Source organism: Colobus angolensis, unplaced genomic scaffold (assembly GCF_000951035.1).
Source record: "Colobus angolensis palliatus isolate OR3802 unplaced genomic scaffold, Cang.pa_1.0 Scaffold36, whole genome shotgun sequence".
Taxonomy (NCBI): Eukaryota; Metazoa; Chordata; class Mammalia; order Primates; family Cercopithecidae; genus Colobus; species Colobus angolensis.
In genome coordinates this window covers 2,039,714-2,061,896 of record NW_012116932.1, presented here as the reverse complement: position 1 = coordinate 2,061,896, position 22,183 = coordinate 2,039,714, and the positions used below count along the sequence as shown (strand labels likewise).

General features: G+C 46.7%; 1 protein-coding gene across 2 annotated transcripts in view; it reads left to right on the top strand.

Moving 5' to 3' along the window:
- SLC1A6 (solute carrier family 1 (high affinity aspartate/glutamate transporter), member 6) overlaps positions 1 to 22,183 on the top strand; it is a 31,506-nt gene that overhangs the window by 6,660 nt on the left and 2,663 nt on the right. The window contains exons 2-8 of one of the 2 annotated variants that reach the window (XM_011953223.1): positions 1,540 to 1,751; positions 2,573 to 2,710; positions 5,955 to 6,159; positions 10,125 to 10,167; positions 12,424 to 12,767; positions 18,050 to 18,283; positions 20,513 to 20,707. In XM_011953223.1, coding sequence (XP_011808613.1) covers positions 1,547 to 1,751; positions 2,573 to 2,710; positions 5,955 to 6,159; positions 10,125 to 10,167; positions 12,424 to 12,767; positions 18,050 to 18,283; positions 20,513 to 20,707 — 1,364 coding nt within the window. In that variant the 5' untranslated portion in view covers positions 1,540 to 1,546. Of the gene's footprint in view, positions 1 to 1,539; positions 1,752 to 2,572; positions 2,711 to 5,954; positions 6,160 to 10,124; positions 10,168 to 12,423; positions 13,460 to 18,049; positions 18,284 to 20,512; positions 20,708 to 22,183 lie in introns of those variants that run through there. The other variant, XM_011953224.1, reaches the window with a different exon arrangement.

The following is a 22,183-nucleotide window of genomic DNA, read 5'->3' as shown; positions in this document are numbered from 1 at the left end:
TAGTAGTTTTTTTAATTTTAATTTTTAAATAATTATTTATTTATTTTTATTTTGAGACAGAGTCTCACTCTGTCGTCCAGGCTGGAGTGCTGTGGTACGATCTCTGTTCACTGCAACCTCCACTTCCCGGGTTCAAGTGATTCTCTTGCCTCAGCCTCCTAAGTAGCTGGGACTACAGGCACCTGCCACCATGCCAGGGTAATTTTTGTATTTTTAGTAGAGGCGGGGTTTCATCATGTTAGCCTGGCTGGTCTCGAACTCCTGAGCTCAAGTGATTTGCCCGCCTCAGCCTCCCAAATGCTGGGATTATAGGCGTGAGCCACGGCGCCTGGTTCGGTACCGTTTTTTAGATAAGTGAATTAGGACACACTGATATCGCCAAATATAAGGAGGAGACATGTAAGTCTGCAGTTTGGGAAATAGCAGTACAGTGCCTGCCGCCCCAGAGGGGCTCATGAACATCACACTGTGGTCAAGAGTCATTATCATTTCATTCCCAAAGGACTCCCCGCTCTCCCTGTTGCTCACCTGGGCATTCAGGCAGAGTAGCTGCATTTACTGGGCGCCTGCTCTTTGCCAGGCGCCTGCTGATTTTGTCCTTGTGAAAAGCCTCCAGGCTGGACACAAAACCGTCTTAGTTTGGAGGACTAGCCTCCCGGTGCTTTGTCTAGGGCTCCATATGCAGCTAGCACTTCACAAAGGCTTGTTAATTTCCTTTGAGCCGCTGGGGCAGCCCCCAGAGGCTTGTGATAATCTCAGTGAAGTAAGAATGGGTTGGAGTCAGGGAATGTCAAAAGAGTCCATTATTTTGTGATTTCCTCCTCTTCCCAGCCATTCCCAGGAATGATTCTGGAGACTTGACCTTTTCCTGCCAAAACCTGATCTTAGAACCCCAGGCAGCGCCTCAGGTGTCCTCAGATGGGCACATCTCAACAGACTGACCTTCCCCCTCCCCTGCCTTTTTTTTTTTTAATTTAATTTTATTTATTTGTTGCTCTTAGAGACAGGGCTGTGCTCTGTCACCCAGGCTGAAGTGCAGTGATGCAATCACAGCTCACTGCAGCCTCAAACTTCTGGGCTCAAGCGATCCTCTTGCCTTGGCCTTAGAAAGTGTTGGGCTTACAGGTGTGGGCCACTGCGCCTGGTCTTTGTGCTTTTTTGGAGGGCTGGCGGTCTGACTATCTTGCTCAGGCTGGGAAGATCATAGCTCACTGTAACCTTGAACTCTTGGGCTCAAGTGATCCTCCTGCCTCAGCCTCCCAAGTAGCTAGGACTACCACCCCCAGCTGTTTTTAATTTTTAGAAACAGGGTCTCACTATGTTGCCCAGGCCAGTCTTAAACTCCTGGGTGCAAGTGATTCTCCTGTCTCCGCCTCTCAAAGTACTGGGATTACAGGCCTGAGCCAAAACACCCAGCCACCCCCGCCTTCTGAGAGTCCTCAGGAAGCGCTCATTACTCTTCCCAGCCTTCGCCATCTGCCCACGCCTGCCTTCTGTGTCCTGGCCCTCACCAGCCCCAGCCTTCTCTGTTTCCCGCAGATAGACCATGAGCAGCCATGGCAACAGCCTGTTCCTGCGGGAGAGCGGCCAGCGGCTGGGCCGGGTGGGCTGGCTGCAGCGGCTGCAGGAAAGTCTGCAGCAGCGAGCACTGCGCACCCGCCTGCGCCTGCAGACCATGACTCGCGAGCACGTGCTGCGCTTCCTGCGCCGAAATGCCTTCATCCTGCTGACAGTCAGCGCCGTGGTCATAGGTGAGCTCTGCCTCCTGGAGGGCGGGGACTTCAGGGAAAGGCGGAGACTTCAGGGAAATTCCTGGCCCCTACACATCTCTTTGCTCCACCCCCCTCATTCTCACCTGCACACACGTCCCAGTCCCACCAGCCACCCTCAACCCCACATAAAGACACACCACACAGATGAATATGCGTGTGTGCAAACACAGCTGTGTGCACACAATGTCACATGCATATCCTTGTGTATACACATACACACATATACACACATTTACAATGTACAAACACACTGCACACACACATATGCATGCATTGAACTTATAGGTGAAAACACAGAAACGTGCACACTTGTGCATGTATATTGGAACTTATAAACACATTCACATCTCCACATGCATTCTCCTGAGTACTCGTGCACACACTTATGAGTTTAAAAACACGTACATTCGCATGTTTGAAAACAGTAACATACACACAAATCACACCTATAGATGTCCAGGAAAACACATGTGCATATTCATGTACATATGCACCTGTATACAGACACCTATGCCTGTTTACAAGTGAACGTCTACCGTCACATATCCTGGATATATATACACTGATACATTTACATTTACACAGACACGGACACACATTTACACAGTATCAATATGGTAACCCATACATGCATACATTTCTACAATGTCTGCACACATCAGTGCACACACGAATACACACACTCAGGATATTTCTCTCCCTCACTCCCACCCTTGCCCTACCCTTCTTGGGGTGGATGGACCCTGCCTAGGGCTGGGCAACCCAGACTTCAGTCCATGGACCCCTTCTTTCGGCCCTAGGGGTCAGCCTGGCCTTTGCCCTGCGCCCATATCAGCTCACCTACCGCCAGATCAAGTACTTCTCTTTTCCTGGAGAGCTTCTCATGAGGATGCTGCAGATGCTGGTGTTACCTCTCATTGTCTCCAGCCTGGTCACAGGTGAGAGAGCCCAGGCCAGTGTTGGCCTCCAAAACCCATCCAGAGCCTCAGCTTGAACCCAGAGCCAAGGCCATCCCAAGCATGGGACCACTTCCTTGACGTGGCAACTCAAACACAGAGCCTGTGTCTGGTCCGGGGTCCTTGGCCAAACAAAGCCCAGGTCCCGATTGGTCCCAGGTTCCAGACCCCATATGACCCCACCCCACTTATCTCGGTGGGCTTCCTGTCCTTTTCCTTGGAGGTAAAAATGCTAGCCTGCAAGGGGCTCAATATCACCCAGAAGTGAGAGAAAGTCTTGGAGGGGCAGCCAGGGAGAGTGGCTGGGACATGGTGTGGATGTGCAGGGAGTAGGGCGTAGATTAGGGTGTGGAAGGTGTGTGAGATGGAGGTGACAGCTTGGTGGGTAGAGGGTGGGGTGGGGGTATGGTTGGCTTATGCAGAGGTCCACAAACTTTTGCTCTAGAGGGCTGGATAGTAAACATTTTCAGCTTCAAGGGATAGTAAACATTTTCTCTTCTGCAACTAGAGTTGATCCTTGAACAATTTGGGTGTTAGGGGCACCAATCCCCACACAGTCAAAAATCCACATGTAACTTTTTTTTTTTTTTTTTCCGGAACCTCGCTCTGTTACCAGGCTAGAGTGCAGTGGCACCATCTCGGCCCTCTCACTGCAATCTCCACCTCCCAGTTTCAGGCGATTCCCCCGCCTCAGCCTCCCAAGTAGCTGGGACTACAGGCGCGCACCAACACGCCCGGCTAATTTTTTGTATTTTAGTAGAGGTGAGGTTTCACCATATTGGCCAGGATGATATTGATTTCCTGACCTCATGATCTGCCCACCTCGGCCTCCCAAAGTGCTGGGATTGCAGGCGTGAGCCACTGCGTTGGGTTCACATGTAACTTTTGACTCCCGAAAAGCTTAACTGCTAATAGCCTCCTATCGACTGGAAGCCTTACAGATAGCATGAACAGTTGGCTAACTCATATTTTGTATGCTGTATGTATTATATACTATATTCTTTTCTTTCTTTCTTTCTTTTTTTTGAGACGGAGTGCCACTTTGTCACCCAGGCTGGAGTGCAGTGGCGCGATCTCAGCTCACTGCAAGCTCCGCCTCCCGGGTTCACGCCATTCTCCTGCCTCAGCCTCCTGAGTAGCTAGGACTACAGGTGCCCGCCACCATGCCCGGCTAATTTTTTGTGTTTTTAGTAGAGATGGGGTTTCACCGTGTTAGCCAGGATGGTCTCGATCTCCTGACCTCATGATCTGCCCACCTCAGCCTCCCAAAGGGCTACGATCACAAGCATGAGCCACCGTGCCTGAAATATAGTAAGCTAGAGAATAGAATGTTATTAAGAAAATCAGGCCAGGTGAGGTGGCTTATGTCTGTAATCCCAGTGCTTTGGAAGGTTGAGGCAGGAGGATTGCTTGAGCCCAGGAGTTCGAGATCAGCCTGGGCAACACAATGAAACTCCAGCTCTACAAAAAATAAAAAACTCAGCAGGGCGTGCTGATACATGCCCATAGTCCTAGCTACTCGAGAGGCTGAGGCAGGAGGATCACTTGAACCCAGGAGGCTGCAGTGAGCTATGATGGTACCACTGCACTCCAGCCTGGGCAACAGGGTGAGACTCTATTAAAAAAATGATAGGGAAAAGAAATTTTATTTACTATTAATTGAGTGGAAGTGGATCATCATAAAGATCTTCATCCTCATGGTCTTCATGCCGAGTAGGCTGAGGAAGAGGAAAAGGAGGGCTTGTCTTGCTGTCTCAGGGGTGGCAGAGGCGGAAGAAAATCCATGCATAAGTGTACTCGAACAGCTGAAACCCATGCTGTTCAAGGGTCAGTTGTACTCGATTCTGCCATTGTAGCACAAAAGCAGCCATAGACAATAGGAGAACAAACGGGCATGATTGTGTTCCAATAAAACTTTATTTACAAAAGCAGGCAGAGGGCCGGATTTGGCACAAGTAGCAGTTTGCCAATTCCCGGATTTGGGGATGGGGAAGAAGAAAAAAGCATGAAGAAATGGTTTCTTAGGTTGGGTTTCCTGGAAGCAGAGCCTGACTGAGATGGGGATGTCTGCACAGGTGATTTATTGCGGGGTAGCTCTCAAGAGAAACTCATAAGGGAGTGAGGGAAGTGGGACGGGACTGGGAAACCAGTGAAGCAAAGATGTGGGTTTCAGAAGAAGGCTGGCCTGTCAACCTGATTCCATGGGGAGCTCTGGAGTGTGAGCAGAACAACAGAGTTGAACCCCTCTCCAGCTCTGCTGCCACCTGAATCAAAGGAGTTGGCCATTGTGAATCCTTGCACGATCATTCATTGGCTATAGGTCTCCCCTGGGGTTTTTGTGGGCAAGGCAGTTCCTGTTTTGTTGAGGGCAATTCTCAGGAGAAGGAGAAGGGGGCAGCCTGAGCTATTTGTAGACAGTGCTCTTGGGGCTGAAGGATCAGCATATTGGCTTGGGAAAGGGTATAGGAGTGGAGCACCAAGAATATGTGCTATAAAGGGTGTGCAGTGAGGTGGGTTGGAGGAAGGTGTGATTTTGGGATGAATAGTGGGATGACAAGCAGAATGAAAGTTAGGTTATGTGCAGTGGCTCACGCCTGTAATCCCAGCACTTTGGAAGACTGAAGCGTGTGGATCGCCTGAGGTCAGGAGTTCAAGACCAGCCTAACCAATATGGTGAAACCCTGTCTCTACTAAAAATACAAAAATTAGCTGGGCGTGGTGGCAGGTGCCTGGAATCCCAGCTACTCGGAAGGCTGAGGCAGGAGAATTGCTTGAACCCGGGAGATGGAGGTTGCAGTGAGCCGAGATCGCACCATTGCACTCCAGCCTGGGCGAAGGAGAGTCCAAAAAAAAAAAAAAAAAGAGAGAATAAAAAGAAAGAAAGGTTATGGTGCAAAATGAGAGGAAACAAGAGTTAACAGAGGATGGGGTGAAAGAGTGGAAAAGATTGGCTTGGAGTAGAGGGAAGGCAGTAGGATAGTGGAATGCTGCTTAGGATAAGGGTTGGGGTGAGCGTGAGGGTGTGTATTTGGAAAATAGAATGGAAGTAGAAAGATGGTGGTGCTGGTGAATGGGTAATAGGTGGGTTCTGGGGTGGGCTGTAGGAAAAGGGATGCTTGGTGTGATGGCTGTTGAGTTGGTAATATGGGGAGGGTGGAACAGATGGCTAGGAGAGCTGGCCTTGGGTATGCATGGAGCTGCGGGGACCACATCATCTGTCCTGCAGGTATGGCATCCCTGGACAACAAGGCCACAGGGCGGATGGGGATGCGGGCAGCTGTGTACTACATGGTGACCACCATCATCGCGGTCTTCATCGGCATCCTCATGGTCACCATCATCCATCCCGGGAAGGGCTCCAAGGAGGGGCTGCACCGGGAGGGCCGGATCGAGACCATCCCCACAGCTGATGCCTTCATGGATCTGATCAGGTATGCTGACCTAAAAAATCACAGTATACATATTTGGAAAAGGAGACTTTGTTTATTGTAAAAGGTTATAGCCTGCAAAGCGGTCATCCCACAGGCTGGGAAGTATGCGTCTGGTCAGGATTAGAGACAGGCACTTCTAAGGAGGAAGGGTTGGAGTAGGAGCTTTATGCTGAATAGGTTGGCTAAACATCCATATTCAACAGGTTGTAGGAGGAGCTATGAATATTCATGTAGGTGACCCTGATGCATGCATATTGAACAAAGTTGCATGTAACATATGACCCCATGTCCACTTTGGGGTGGAGACTTAACAATTAGTTAACATTTAAATGTATCACATTTAGGCTTTATACATCAAAAGGTCTTTTCAGGACACGAAGGTACCCAAATGCACAGCCTCTGTCAATGAGCCAGAACCAGCCCATGGTCAGTGGTGTTATCAGGAGAAAGTTACTGAAATCAGTCTCTTGCCCAATCAAAGCTGTAGTTATGGCTGGTGGAACAAGGGCCCCATTAGTCCTTGTCTGTGAGCTTATGAGTTGTAATTATTTTAATATTGCTTATCTTAAGGCTAGTGTTTGTTTAACTCCTAGAGAAAAAGAAGAACCTTTTGGCAGCTAGAACACAATTTATTATTTGAGTGTAGGGTGCATGACTTGACCCCTGCCTGGCATGGCCTTAGATCCTGCTTATAGTTTGGTATCTTATTGCCACAAGGAGCGTGTTCTATCAGTCTTATGATTTCTGTTTTAATTAATTTAACACACTAATTTAACATTGATGTGGGTTAGTTGTTGTGTCTAGATTATAAAAGGGAGAGGGCGTAAGGAGGCGTGTCTGACCTCCTGTCCCATCATGGCCAGGAACTCAGTTTTAAAGTTGTTCTGGGGTCCACTTGGCCACGAGAGAGTCTGTTCAGCTGTTGGTGGTGGTGGTGGCTTAGGTGTTACTTTCAGTTTACAGATGACTGTACTCATTTTGATATGATTTCTGACTCGACTTGCAACAACTCATACTCAAGGAGAGACAAAGGGGACAGGCTGCTGCAGGCTGGACATAGCAGCACCCATGGTACCCATTTTTGGTACCCAATTTCTGCCCTGGAGCCTTGCATATATTCTCCAACGGCAGCTGCTGCTAGAATATGATCTTAGGATATGGCTCTCAAGGTGAGGTCAGAACAGCTGGTGTTTCCCTAAGCATCACTGGAGGGTGAATGATTCTCTTAAAGCAGCATGATTTTTTAATTTATATTTTATTTAATTTTTTACTTTAAGTTCTGGGATACATATGCAGAACGTGCAGGTTTCTTACCTAAGTATACATGTACCATGGTGGTTTGCTGCATCGATCAACCCATCATCTAGGTTTTAAGCCCCACATACATTAGGTATTTTTCCTAATGCTCTCCCTCCCTTTGCCCCTCCACCCCCCGAAAGGCCCCGGTGTGTGATATTCCCCTCCCTGTGTCCATGTGTTCTCATTGTTCAACTCCCACTTATGAGTGAGAACATGCAGTGTCTGGTTTTCTGTTCCTGTGTTAGTTTACTGAGAATGATGGCTTCCAGCTTCACCCACATCCCTGCAAAGGACATGAACTCATTCTTTTTTACGGCTGCATAGTAGTCCATGGCGTATATGTGCCATATTTTCTTTATCCAGTCTATGCCTGATGGGCATTTGGGTCAATTTCAGGTCTTTGCTATTGGAAATAGAAGCAGCACGATCTTTTAAAAAATTAACTGAATTTTTGATTTTTGATTTTTATTATTTAAAAAATATTTTTGCTATTAATAGTTGCCTTTACTCTTTTAATTGCTTTTATTTTTATTTTTGCACTCCATCACCCAAGCTGGAGTGCAGTGGCATGAGCTTGACTCACTGCAACCTCCGCCTCCAGGGTTGGAGCTGTACTTGTGCCTCAGCCTCCAGAGCAAATGGAATTACAGGCATGCGCCACCACACCGGACTAATTTTTGTATTTTTGGTGGGGACAGGGTTTTACCATGTTGGCCAGGCTGGTCTTGAACTGCTGACCTCAAGTGATCCACCCGCCTCAGCCTGTTAAAGTGCTGAGGTTACAGGCGTGAGCCACTGTGCCTGGGCTATGAAAAAATTTTTAATTTTTAATTTCAGTAGCTTTTAGGGAGCAAGTGTTTCTTTGTTACATGGATGAATTATATAGCGGTGAATTCTGAGATTTTAGTGCATCTGTCCCGCTAGTAGTGTACATTGTACCTAATGTGTAGGTTTTAATTTCTAACTACTGTCCCTGCCTCCCACTTCTGAATTTCTAGTGTCCATTATATCACTCTGTATATTTTTACATACTCATAGCTTAGTTCCAAGTGAGAAATCCTGTATTTGGTTTTCCATTCCTCAGTTACTTCACTTAGAATAATGGCCTCCAGCTCCATCCACGCCACAGACATTATTTTTATTTTTATTTTTTAATTTTTTTTTAGACAGAGTCTGACTTCTCACTCTGTCACCCAGGCTGGAGTGCAGTGGCACGATCTTGGCTCACTGCAACTTCTGCCCTTTGGGTTCAAGCGATTCTCCTGTCTCAGCCTCCTGAGTAGCTCGGATTAGAGGTGCCCGCCACCATGCCCAGCTAATTTTTGTATTTTTAATAGAGATGGGGTTTTATCATGTTGGTGAGGCTGGTCTCCAACTCGTGGCCTCAAGCGATCCACCCATCTCAAGCGATCCACCCATCTCGGGCCTTTCAAAGTGCTGGGATTACAGGTGTAAGCCACTGCACCCAGCCTATTTCATTCTTTTACATGGCTGAGTAGTATTCCATGGTGTATATATATCATGTGTTCTTTATGCACTCATTAGTTGATGGACACTTAGGTTGGTTCCATTTCTTTGCAATTGTGAATTGTACTGTGATAAACATATATGTGCAGGTGTCTTTTTGATACAGTGACTTCTTTTCCTTTGAGTAGATACCCAGTGGGATTGCTGGGTGGAATGGTAGATCTACTTTTAGTTCTTTAAGAAATCTCTCGGCCAGGTAGAGTGGCTCACGCTTGTAATTCCAGCACTTTGGGAGGCTGAGGCAGGCAGATCACAAGGTTAGGAGATTGAGATCATCCTGCCTAATATGGTGAAACCCTGTCTCTACTAAAAATACAAAAAATTAGCCAGGCGTGGTGGCAGGCACCTGTAATCCCAGCTACTTGGGAGGCTGAGGCAGGAGAATTGCTTGAACCTGGGAGGCGGAGTTTCCAGTGAGCTGAGATCGCACCACTGCACTCCAGCCTGGGCAACAGAGCGAGACTCCGTCTCAAAAAAAAAGAAAAAGAAATCTCCATACCGTTTTCCACAGAGGTTGTACTAATTTACATTCCCACCAGCAATGTGTAAGTGTCCCCTTTTCCCCACATCAATGCCAACATCTATAGTTTTTTGACTCTTTAATAATGACTGTTTTAGCTGGAGTAAAGTGGTATCTCACGGTGGTTTTAATTAGATCAGCAAGATTTTTGCCACCCAGATTCGAGGCTAGCCTTGGTTCTACCTTAATCATGGGCCTAGGGGAAACCTAAAGTTAAAAGGGTTTAGGAGTTTTTTGTGGATTTTTGAGGCATCACTGACACACGTGTGTTTGAATGAAAGTCCTTGAGGTGATGGAGGGCTCTGGCCACGTGCTCAGACAGACCTGGATTTGAGGGCCATCTGTACCTCTTAGCAGCTCTGTGGCTCTGGGTAGCTTGCATCAATTCTCTGGGCTTTGGCTTCTTTCTAAGTGAAACGGGGCATTAAATAGTACTTACGTCTGGGGTTACGTAGTGTGTAAATCAGATGATAGCAAGATACTCGCTCAGTGCCCAGCCTAGAGGAAGCATTCATGTGTTGGCTGCATTATTGTTGTTCTTGGTGTTAGTATTACTGTTATCACCCTAGACGCCCTTCCATGGTCTAACCACTTTCCTTCTTCTGATGTTTTTCTGCAGAAATATGTTTCCACCAAACCTTGTGGAGGCCTGCTTCAAACAGGTCAGGGGGAAGTACACGCTTTGATCAGGGAGATTCGGAGGGTGGCGGGAGCTTGAGGCTGAAGGGATGGTCCAAGGGTAAGAGGTGGGAGGAAGGGCGGAATGGAGCAATGGGCAGGGGTTCTAGAGGAGTCTAGGAGAAAGGATGTATTTTCCATGGTGATCTGGGAGGGTTAGGGAGAAGGACTTAGGTCCGAGAACGGTAGCTCAGGCTTGTAATCCCAGCACTTAGGGAGGCCAAGGCGGGAGGATTACTTGAGGCCAAAAGTTCAAGACCAGCCTGGGCAACAGAGTGAGACCCTCTGTCTTTCACACACAAAAAAAAAGATTAAAAAAAAAAATTAGCTGGGCACGCCTGTCTCAGCTACTTGGGAGGCTGAGGTGGGAGGATTGCTTGAACTCAGGAGATCAAGGCTCCAGTGATCACACCCCTGCACTACTCCAACCTGGGTGACAGAGCAAGACCCCATCTCAAAAGAAGGAAAAAAAAAAAAAAAGAGGACTTAGGCCAAGGACTTCCTGAGCACAGGGCTAGAGGAGGCATCGAGGCTGGTGTAGAGATTCCAGAAATTTTGACCATAGATGGTTGAGGGGAGAGGCCCTCAACTCTGGTTAAGCATTGTCCAGGGAGCTTGTGAACAATTCGGAATCTATACTACTTCCACGCATTGGTTGTTCACTTCCTCATTCATTTATTCAGTCACTTATTCTTCAAAAAAATATATTTTTAATTTATTTATGTTTAAATTCACACAAAAATTATATGTATTAATGAGGTATGACGATGTTTTGAAATATGTCTGCATTGTGGAGTGGCTCAATCAAGCTTATTAACATATCAATTACCTTATATACTTATCATTTTTTGTGATTAAAACACTGAAAATCTACTCTTTTCGTGATTTTCAAATACACAATACATTGTTACTAGCTAGTCACCATGTTGTATAATAGAGCTCTTGAACTTATTCCTCTTGTCTAGCTGAAATTTTGTGTACTTTTAGGGCCGGGCGCAGTGGCTCGAGCCTGTAATCCCAGCACTTTGGGAGGCCAAGACGGGCGGATCACGAGGTCAGGAGATCGAGATCATCCTGGCTAACACGGTGAAACCCCGTCTCTACTAAAAAATACAAAAAACTAGCCGGGCGAGGTGGCGGGCGCCTGTAGTCCCAGCTACTCGGGAAGCTGAGGCAGGAGAATGGCCTAAACCCGGAAGGCGGAGCTTGCAGTGAGCTGAGATCCGGCCACTGCACTGCAGCCTGGGCGACAGAGCGAGACTCCGTCTCAAAAAAAAAAAAAAAGAAATTTTGTGTACTTTTACCAACATCTCCCCAGTTTTCCCTGTTCCCCAGTCCCTGGTAAGCACAACTATTTTCTGCTTCTATGAGTCCAACTCTTTTAAATTCCACATATAAGCGAGAGCATGCAATATTTGTCTTTCTGTGCCTGGCTTATTTCACGTGGCACAGTGTTTTTCAGGTTCAACCCTGTTGTCACGAATGACAGGATCCCCTCCTTTTTCAAGGCCAAATAGTATTTCATTGTATATGTATACCACATATTCTGTATCCATTCATTCATTGATGGATACTTAAGTAGATTTCATATCTTGGCTATTGTGAATAGTGCTGCAATAAACACAGGAGAGCAGATATCTCTTTGAGATACTGATTTCATTTCCTTTGGATATATACAGTTGTGGGATTGCTGGTCCTATGGTAGTTCAACTTTTTTTTTTTTTTTTTTTTGAGATGGAGTCTCTGTCACCAGGCTGGAGTGCAGTGGCACTATCTCAGCTCACTGCAACCTCCGCCTCCCAGGTTCAAGCGATTCTCCTGCCTCAGTCTCCCAAGTGTCTGGGACTACAGGCACGCACCACCATGCCCGGCTAATTTTTGTATTTTTAGTAAAGACAGGGTTTCACCATGTTGGCCAGGATGGTCTTGAACTCCTGACCTCATGATCCGCCTGCCTCGGCCTTCCAAGGTGCTGGGATTACAGGCGTGAGCCACGTCTGGCCAGTAGTTCTATTTTTAATATTTTGAGGAACCTCCATACTATTTTTCATAATGGGTTTACTGATTCATTCACTCATTCTTCCACGCACTGTTCAAATCATTCATTCACTCATTCAGTTCTGCTGGATAAGATCTTCCAGGGTGTGGGAACTGGAAATCAGTGGTCTCAAGAAATTTCTCCAGGCGAATTCTGATGCATCCGCTGAATTGAGTCTGGGCGCAATCTCTCTCTGTTTCAGTTCAAGACGCAGTACAGCACGAGGGTGGTAACCAGGACCATCGTGAGGACAGAGAACGGGTCTGAGCTGGGTGCCTCCATGCCTCCTCCATTCTCAGTGGATAACGGAACCAGCCTCCTGGAAAATGTCACTCGGGCCTTGGGCACCCTGCAGGAGGTGCTGAGCTTTGAGGAGACTGTACCCGTGCCTGGCTCCGCCAATGGCATCAACGCCCTGGGCCTCGTGGTCTTCTCTGTGGCCTTTGGGCTGGTCATTGGTGGCATGAAACACAAGGGCCGAGTCCTCAGGGACTTCTTCGATAGCCTCAATGAGGCTATTATGAGGCTGGTGGGCATCATTATCTGGTGAGTCCTGGTCTGTGCCCACTGGAAGGTGGAGCCAGAGCTGGGAAGTCAGGCTGTGGGGAAGCTGCTGAGGGCTTGCTGGAGACTTTTGGTCATTCATTTATGTATTGGGTAATTCATTTACCCACTCACCAACTCATTCACTCATGTCTTTCTGCAATGATTTTGTCACTAGTTCACTTCCTTGTTCATCTGTTCATTCATTCTTCTATGCATTGGTTAGTTCATGGAATATCTCACTCATTCATTCATTCATGTCCTTCTGCAATGATTCATTCACACATTCACTCCTGTGTTCATCTGTTCATTCACTCATTCTTCTATGCATTGATGAAATCACTCATTCAATGATTTATTCATTTACACTCATTCTTCCATGCATTGATTTACTCATTTCCTCATTCATTTATTGATTCTTCTATGCAGTTAAATCACTGGCCAACTCACTAACTCATTCATTCATTCACACTTTTCTGCAGTGATTTGTTCACTTGTTCACTCCCTTGCTTATCTGTTCATTCACTCATTCTTCAATGCCTTGACCAAACCATTCACTGACATTTATTTATCTACATTTATTATTTCATGCATTGGTTTCTGGATTTATTTGGTCATTCATTTATTTATTTTTAAAAATTAATGTATTTTTAATTGACAAATAAAAACTGTATATATTTTCATGTGCAACATAATGTTTTGAAATATCTCTACATTGTGGAATGGTTCAGTTGAGCTAACTAACAGACGTTACCTCACATGCTTATATTTTGTGGTGACAACACTTAAGATCTAGGCAGGGTGTGGTGGCTCATGCCTATAATTTCAGCACTTTGGGAGGCCAAGGTGAGAGAATCACTTGAGCCCAGGAATTTGAGACCAGCCTGGGGAACATGGCAAGACTCATCTCTACAAAAAATACAAAAAAATTAGCTCGGTGTGGTGGCATGCACCTGTAGTCCCAGCTACTTGGGAGGCTGAGGCAAGAGGACAGATTGAGCCTGGGATGTAGAGGCTTCAGTGAGGTGTGATTGCTGGGGTGACAGAATGAGACCCAGTCTCAAAAAAAAAAAGGGGGGGAGAGACCACTTAAAATCTACTCTCTTTGTGATTTGCAAGTACATGATACATTGTTTTTAACTATACCTACCATGTAGTCCAATAGATCTCTTGAACTTATTTCTCCTATTTAACCGAAATTTTGTATCCTTGGTCAACATCTCCCCAACCTCCCTTCTCTGTGAGTCCCTGGTAACCACCATTTTACTCCCTGCTTCTGTGAGTTTGATTGTTTAGATTCCACAGATAAGTGAGATCATGTGGTATTTGTCTTTCTGTATCTTGGTTATTTCAATTAGCATAATGTCCTCCAGGTTCATCTGTGTTGTCACAAGCGACAGGGATTTATTCATCTCCTATGCATTGGTTAGTTACTATTCATTCATTCATACCTTTCTGCAATGATTTATTCACCCACTTGCTTCCTCATTTATCTCTTCACTCACCAATAAATTCACTTATCATTCTCATTTTTCTATCTGTTCATTCATTTTCTTGTTCATCTATTCACTCTTCCATGCGTCAGTTAATTCCCTCATTTATGCATTCATTCACTTGTAAATTTATTTACAAACTCATCCATGCATTAGTTAAATCATTGATGGACTCATCTGTTTATTTACTCAGTTAAGTCATTTATTCATTCTAATTTATTCCTTGGCCCACTCATTCATCTATGCATTTGTTATTCTTTCATTCATTTACTCAAGTATTCTCTTCATTCACTCATTTGTTCATGTATTTGTTCACTCAGCTACTAACTTGTTTCATCTGCTTATTTCCTTACTTATTCTTCCACTTGCTAATCCTATCCTTCCCTTCCCTTCTCTTCCCTTCCTTTCCTTTCCCTCATCTTTTCTTCTCTAAATTCCTTCATTCCTTCAGAAATTTCTTTATTCACTCAGCAGGCATTTTCCCAGGCAGACTTTGTCTTGACCTCTGGAATACAGAGACAGAGTGCACTCATACTTGTCCTCAAAGAGCTCACAAAATCTTAGGGGAGACAGACACATTGTAGATCAGTATAACACAAGGTGGTAGGTTCTGTAGTAAAGGAACATTTAAAAAGTGTTGGGAACATGGAGAAGTGAGCAGTGAGTAGAGGGGTACACAGTGAATGCTTTCTGAAGAGGGAGTCATGAAGAAGGTCACCTGTTAACTGCATCTTGACAGGTGAGTAGGACTTCAACTGGACAGTGAGAGGGGAGACGTATTTCAGGCAGAGAGAAGAGAACATGCAAAGCTTGAAGGTACCTAAGTTGTTTGGAGACTGGTGGGGCATTCAGGAAGCTGAGAGCATGGGGTAAGTTGGGAGTGGCAGTGGACGATATTAACAAGGCTGTCGGATCCTAAATGGGAGAAAACTTTGTATGTCATCCCAAACAATTGGAAAGTTGTATAGTGTCATACGTAAAATGTTTATTTAGAAACAGAATGCTTGTTCCCTAGTGCCACAAAGAAATAGCACTTGAACATAAATTTAATTATCTCAGCAAGGCAATTTTTACCTTCTGCAGAAAGGGTGCTCACTGCAGATGGAACAATGGCAAGAACACACCTGAACAAAGGAAGGAAGCAATTTTTATCCCTTACGCAGTTTGTCCCTGCTACTGTGTCCTGTCTCCATTGGCTGGAGCCAGACCTTACAATCTAAACTAAAACCCGACTGGCTAATAACTTAAAACTTTTCCAAGTAGGTAAAAGCAATGGAAAACAGAGGAAAAGAGGAAGTTGCTTACAAAAGGACTTAGAAAAAGTAATAACATTCCCAAATAAGGAAGGGGTATAGGCTGCGAGCTGGGATGTGCCTGTGAGCACATCTAGCACAGATATCTTTGTTAAACTACAAGGACGTAGAATGTACTATGTGCCTGTGAACATGTCAATAGCTACATAGGATAGGGCTTAATAAAAAGTTACTAGCATAAAGTAAGGAGGCTTGAAGGAACTTAGTCTTTAAAAGAAATGATTTTTAACACTTAAGATTTATTCTTTAACAAGAAGGGAAACTTTGAAGACTACATATAAGGAACTTGAGGCCAAGTTGAGGGCCTGGGAAAGCATTTGAAAGGAATGGGAGTGGGGAGCTTATTCAGGATAAGCAGATAATTAACAAGGAACAATGAAGGCTCAGCTAAATTGGGAACAATGAATGTATAGCACTGTCGTTGGCATGACTGGGTGAAATGTCCAGATTTGCCAGGTGGCTGAGTGTAGGGGGTAAGAAATCATGCACAATTAAATTTTGCAGGGGATGAGGTGGAAGGATGGAGGTGAGGAAGTTGAGAGAGGGATTACTCAGAGTAAGCACAGAGGTGGATCTAGTCAAGTTGACTTGGAGAAGACTCAGTAACTACTCCCCCAGGCTAACTCTGAGCCGTTTGGAGAACACAGATGTGACTGGAGAAGTCCCTCACATCCTCATTTTTGACTCAAGCTATTGTACCACCTTCCCAAGAGGTCCCCGCCTCCTCCAATACATCCATGATGAACGTGAGTCAAAGTAGATTTCTTTCTTTCTTTCTTTCTTTCTTTTTTGAGATGGGCTCTCACTCTGTTGCCCAAGCTGGAGTGCAGTGGTGTGATCTTGGCTCACTGCAACCTCCACCTCCTGGGTTCAAGTGATTCTTCTGCTTCAGCCTCCTGAGTAGCTGGACTACAGGCACACACTACCACACCCAACTAAGTTTTGTATTTTTAGTAGAGACAGGGTTTCACCATGTTGGCCAGGCTGGTCTTGAACTTCTGACCTCAAGTGATCCACCCTCCTCAGCCTCCCAAAGTGCTGGGATTATAGGCATGAGCTACCATGCCTGGCTGTAGACTTCAATTTTTAAAGAGAGAGGAGTAGCCATTGAAGCCTAGGAATGAGATGATGGTGCCGATGGCAGAAACTCACACGACTGACTAGTGGGCTGGATTTTGGGGAAAACAGGTGAGCCCCTGATGAACTTACTTCTTTCATTTCCTTTATTCTCCTTTTTACCCACTACTCCAGCCACATTGGTCTTCTCTCTGGTCTTCCAGCACTCCTAGTGCATGCCCATCTCAGAGTCTTTGCATTGTGCCTGCAATGATTTTTCCCAGACACACAGGGTACCTTCTTATCATGCAAATCTCAGCTTAAATGTCACCTCTTCAGAGAAGCCCTCTCTGACCATCTGCTCAGAAGCAGTCCCATACAGTGACTCTCCTCTGCTGTTATCACCACTTGAAGTTTGTAATTGGTGCATTTCTATGTGTACCTCCTGCTTTCCCCATTAGAATGTGTCTTAGTACATGTCAGCTGCTGTAACAGAAATACCATAGACATCGTGGCTTAAAGAACAAAAATGTATTTCTCACAGTTCTGGAGGGTGGGAAGTCTAAGATCAAAGCACCCACAGATTCCGTGTCTGGTGAGGGCTGTCTTCTGGTTCATGAAAGGCATCTTCTTGCTGTGTCCTTGAATGGCAGAAGGATGGAGGGAGCTCTCTGGTGTGTCTTTTATATGGGCACTAATTCCATTCATGATGGCTCCACCCTCATGACCTAATCACCTCCCAATACTGTCCCATTGGGGGTTAGGATCTCAACATATGAATTTGGTTGGAGGGGGAAGGGGACATAAACATTTAGTCCATAACAGAATGTAAGTGCTATGAAGACAGGAGCCATGTGCCTGGAACATAGTACGTACTCAGTTAATATCTGTGGAATGAATACATTGCTGATTTTGATAGGACAGGTGTTTTGAGAGGGAAATTATTAGGCTGGTGAATGAGTGAGAACAGGCACTGATAGGGAAGAGAATAGGGGCATACAAGTTTCAAATGTGGAACAAACAGTTGGGGGTAGAAGATAAGGGAAGCTTAGAAGGCCAGAGACAGGGAATGTCTTGGCAACGTCTAGGGAAGGATCCTGAAGGTAGTGATTATTTGGGGCATGGTTGAGAGGGCTTGAATGGGGAGTAGATACCTGAAAGGTTGTATATCCTGGAGTTGTAGGACCTTTTCTACCATGGTGGGGAGATAAGGAAGAGCAGGAGGAGGAGGAGGTGGGCTTCGTTCGTGGGGCCCGGTGGCATTCGTTAGTGTATGGGGAAGACTGGGATGGAGTAGGGTGCTGTATTGTGGGTACTGCGTGGCTCCAGGGCCCTATATGGGCAAAGCCTTGGGGATGCCAGCCTCAGACCTGCAAGGGAGGTTAGGAGGGAGCCCTGACAGGTATGTGGCTCCCTCACACAGGTATGCACCTGTGGGCATCCTGTTCCTGATTGCTGGGAAGATTCTGGAGATGGAAGACATGGCCGTCCTGGGGGGTCAGCTGGGCATGTACACCCTGACTGTCATCGTGGGCCTGCTCCTCCATGCCGGCGGCGTCCTTCCCCTCATCTACTTCCTCGTCACTCACCGGAACCCCTTCCCCTTCATTGGGGGCATGCTACAAGCCCTCATCACTGCCATGGGCACGTCTTCCAGGTATGGCCTTGCTCCCCACCCCAGCACCATTTCTGGTTGCACTTGTCCTTCATGTCCTCTCCTAGGGCATCTGCCCTCTCCCTTCCTTAAACACCTCTTCTGAGATGTCCAATAATGTTCAGGGCTCTGGAGGGCCTCCAGCTGGTGCAGCACCTGGGGGCCAATCATTGTCCTGGGCTGGCTCTCCTGATCTCCTTTTCTCCTTTCCTGTTTTTTAACTTTCTATGGAGGAGAACCAGGTACCAATTTTGAGGTTAAGAGGGAAGGTTCCCGGATGCCCCATGAGCTCAGCTGTTTCCTGGCTCAGAGGGTGTCATCTCTGCTTGTGAGATGGTGTCTGGGAGATCTCTTGGCTGCTGCTTCCCCCCCCCCTCCTCCTCTTCCTCGTCCTCCTCTTTCTCCTTCTCCTTCTCCTCCTCCTCCTCCTTCTCTTTTCTTCCCCTTTATTCTCTTCTTCCTTTTTCTTCTTCCTCCTCCTCTTCTTCTTTTGTCATTTTAGGGGATTAATTAAGAGCATCGTCCCAATTCAAAAACAATTTGAAAAGTAGCACAACAGCCAAAAAGATGGAAGAATTTTTTATTTTTATTTTTATTTATTTATTTTTTTGAGGCAAAGTCTCACTGTGTCACCCAGGCTGGAGTGCAGTGATGTGATCTTGGCTCACTGCAACCTCTGCCTCCTAGGTTCAAGCGATTCTCCTGCCTCAGCCTCCCAAGTAGCTACGATTACAGGCGTGCGCCACCACACCTGGCTTATTTTTGTATTTTTAGTAGAGGTGGGGTTTTGCCATGTTAGCCAGGCTGGTCTTGAACACCAGGCCTCATGTGATCCACCCACCTTGGCCTCTCAAAGTGCTGGGATTACAGGTGTAAGCCACCACGCCGGGCCAAAAATATCTTTTTTTTTTTTCTTTTTCTTTTGACATGAGGCCTCACTCATCCAGGCTAGAGTGCTGTGGTGTGATCTCCACTCACTGCAACCTCCACCTCCCAGGCTCAAGTGATCCTCCCACCTCAGCCTCCCAAGTAGCTGGAATCACAGGTGCATGATTCCAGTCCTCCTGGCTAACTTTTTTAGCCCTCCCGGCTAAGTGTTTTTTTGTTGTTGTTGTTGTTTTTGTTTGTTTGTTTTTTGTAGAGATGGGGTTTTGCCATGTTGGCCAGGCTCGTCTTGAACTCCTGAACTCAAGTGATCTGCCCGCCTTGCCCTCCCAAAGTGCTGTGATTACAGGCACGAACCACTGCACCTGGTCAAAAACAGAATTTTTAAAATTGCCCATAACGCTGGTCAGGGTATCTTGGTGCCTCTTGGTCTATGGCTACGTAAGACTAATGTCAGTGTATCCTAGAATTAAACTCACGGAGTCACCGCTGAGCTGGACACCCAAAGACCCTCTATGAGTCCAGGATTCCAACCGTATCATGTAAAGCTGACCACAGAACACACGTCCTGTGGACAGGGTTACCTCAAATGAGATGCCCACTTCTTTGACTAAACTCGCCAACCAATTAGGTCACTTTTCTCCCGTAAGACATGGCGGGGAGATGGATAGAGAAAGTTAACATAGCTGAGGTCAATGATGCTGCCAACAGGGGAGTCTGGAATAGGGGCCCTCCCTGAAGTCAGCAGACCTTTGGTCCTGTCCTTTCTGGAAATGGATAGGTAGAGTGAACTAGTGCCATAAACTAGTGTGTGTAGTCATTGGTCTTAGCTATTGGCTTTCAGTGGGTCAAGAGGTCTTCAGCCTGGGAGACCCTCATTGCTGTTTTCTCCCTGTATGAGGAGTCGCCGCTCCTTTCCTTTGTACAGTTATCAGCCTCTGAAATGTTATACCCTTGTCTTCTGCCTCTTGCGGTGCCCCCACCTGGCCTGCTCAATGTTCTCAAGGGGAACGCTCCTTCGGCTCATTTTTGCCCAGGCCACGCCCAGCCCATGCCCTGCTCTGAGCCCCGCCCTGCCTGGCCACGCCCTATTCTCAGTTCTTCCTCACCTGGCCACGTCCTGCTCTGAGCCCTGCCTCACCTAGTCCTCCCCTGTTCTCAGCCCCGCCCATGTGACCCAGCCCTACCCATTCTCAGCCGTGCCCCACTAGGTCACGCCCTGTTCCCAGCCTTTCTTTGGCTTGGCCACGCCCCATTCAATGCCCTGCCCCACTAGGCCACACCCTGTTCCCAGCCCCGCCCCCACCAGGCCACGCCCCGTCCTCAGCCCTGGGCTCTTTCCCCCAGCTCAGCAACGCTGCCCATCACTTTCCGCTGCCTGGAGGAGGGCCTGGGTGTGGACCGCCGCATCACCAGGTTCGTCCTGCCCGTGGGCGCCACGGTCAACATGGACGGCACTGCCCTCTACGAGGCCCTGGCTGCCATCTTCATTGCTCAAGTTAACAACTACGAGCTCAACCTGGGTCAGATCACAACCATCAGGTGAGGGGGCCTGCCAGCAGGTGAGACTTCAGCGATCTTCAGCTTGGCTGGGAGGGTTGGGGAGGGAGGAGGGGGCCACAGCTGGAGCTCAGAGGAGCCCTCGGATGTTGGAAGGGGGATGTGGAAAGAACCCAATGCCGGATAAGGTGAAAGGTGAAGTTGCCACCTGAGGCTGTCAGGAGGTGCCAAGACGTTCCCGTCAGTTTCTCTCTCACGTGGGAGATCCCTTTGTCCAGTGTTTTCCAAAGCATGGCTGGTGCGTCCTAATAACCCGAGGTTCTTGTTATGAATATAGATTCTTATATTTATAGGCCTTATACATTTATCTATTCCTATGTTTATAGGTCCTATCATCCAGTGGTTCCAACTTAGTCGTTATAAAAATAACAGTGACCTGTCATCTCCTTCAGGTCTTCAGCGTTACTTCTTCAGGGAAGCCCTGTTTAAAATGGCGTATCGGGTCTTGCTAAGGAGGCACCGTTTTCCCATGTAGTACCATCTCCATATAGTATGAATTTTACTTATTCATTTTGTTTATTATCTGCTTCCCATACTAGAATGTAAACTCTGCCGGGCGTGGTGGTTCACGCCTGTAATTCCAGCACTTTGGGAGGCTGAAGCGGGAGGATCACTTGAGGTCAGGAGTTTGAGACCAGCCTGGCCAACATGGTGAAACCCCATCTCTACTAAAAATACAAAAATTCGCTGGGGATGGTGGCTGTTGCCTGTAATCCCAGCTACTTGGGAGACTGAGGCACAAAAATCACTTGAACGTGGGAAGTGGAGGTTGCAGTGAGCCAAGCATCTTGCTCTGTTGCTCAGGCTGGAGTGCAGTTTAAAATCTGTCATTTTACATAGTTGCCTTTCTTTTTTCTACTAAGAATACCTAAAATCTATTCTGTTAGAAAATTTCCAGTGTACACCCAAATATTATTAACTGTACTCCTCCTATAGTACTTTAGATCTCTAGATATATTCATCCTACATAACTGCAATTTTTTTTTGAGACAGAATCTCACTCTGTCACCCAGGATGGAGTGCAGTGGTGCAGGCATAGATCACTACAGCCTCAACCTCCTGGGCTCAAGCCATCCTCCTGTCTTAGACTCCCAAGTAGCTGAGACTACAGGCATGCACCACCATGCTCTGCTAATTTTTTTAAAAAAAATTTTTGCGGAGACAGGGTCTCAGTATGTTGCCCAGGCTGTTCTTGAACTCTTGGGCTCAAGCAGTCCTCCCACCTTGACCTCCAAAAGTGCTGGGATGACAGGTGTGAGCCACCGTGCCTGGCCTTTAAATGCAACTTTGAATTCTTTGACTACATCTCCCAATTATGTATTCAACTTATTATTATCTTTTAGATTCTACATATGGCAGAGGTCAAGGCCAGGCATGGTGGCTCATGCCTGTAATCCCAGCACTTTGGGAGGCTGAGGTGGGAGGACTGTTTGAGCCTAAGAGTTTGAGACCAGCCTG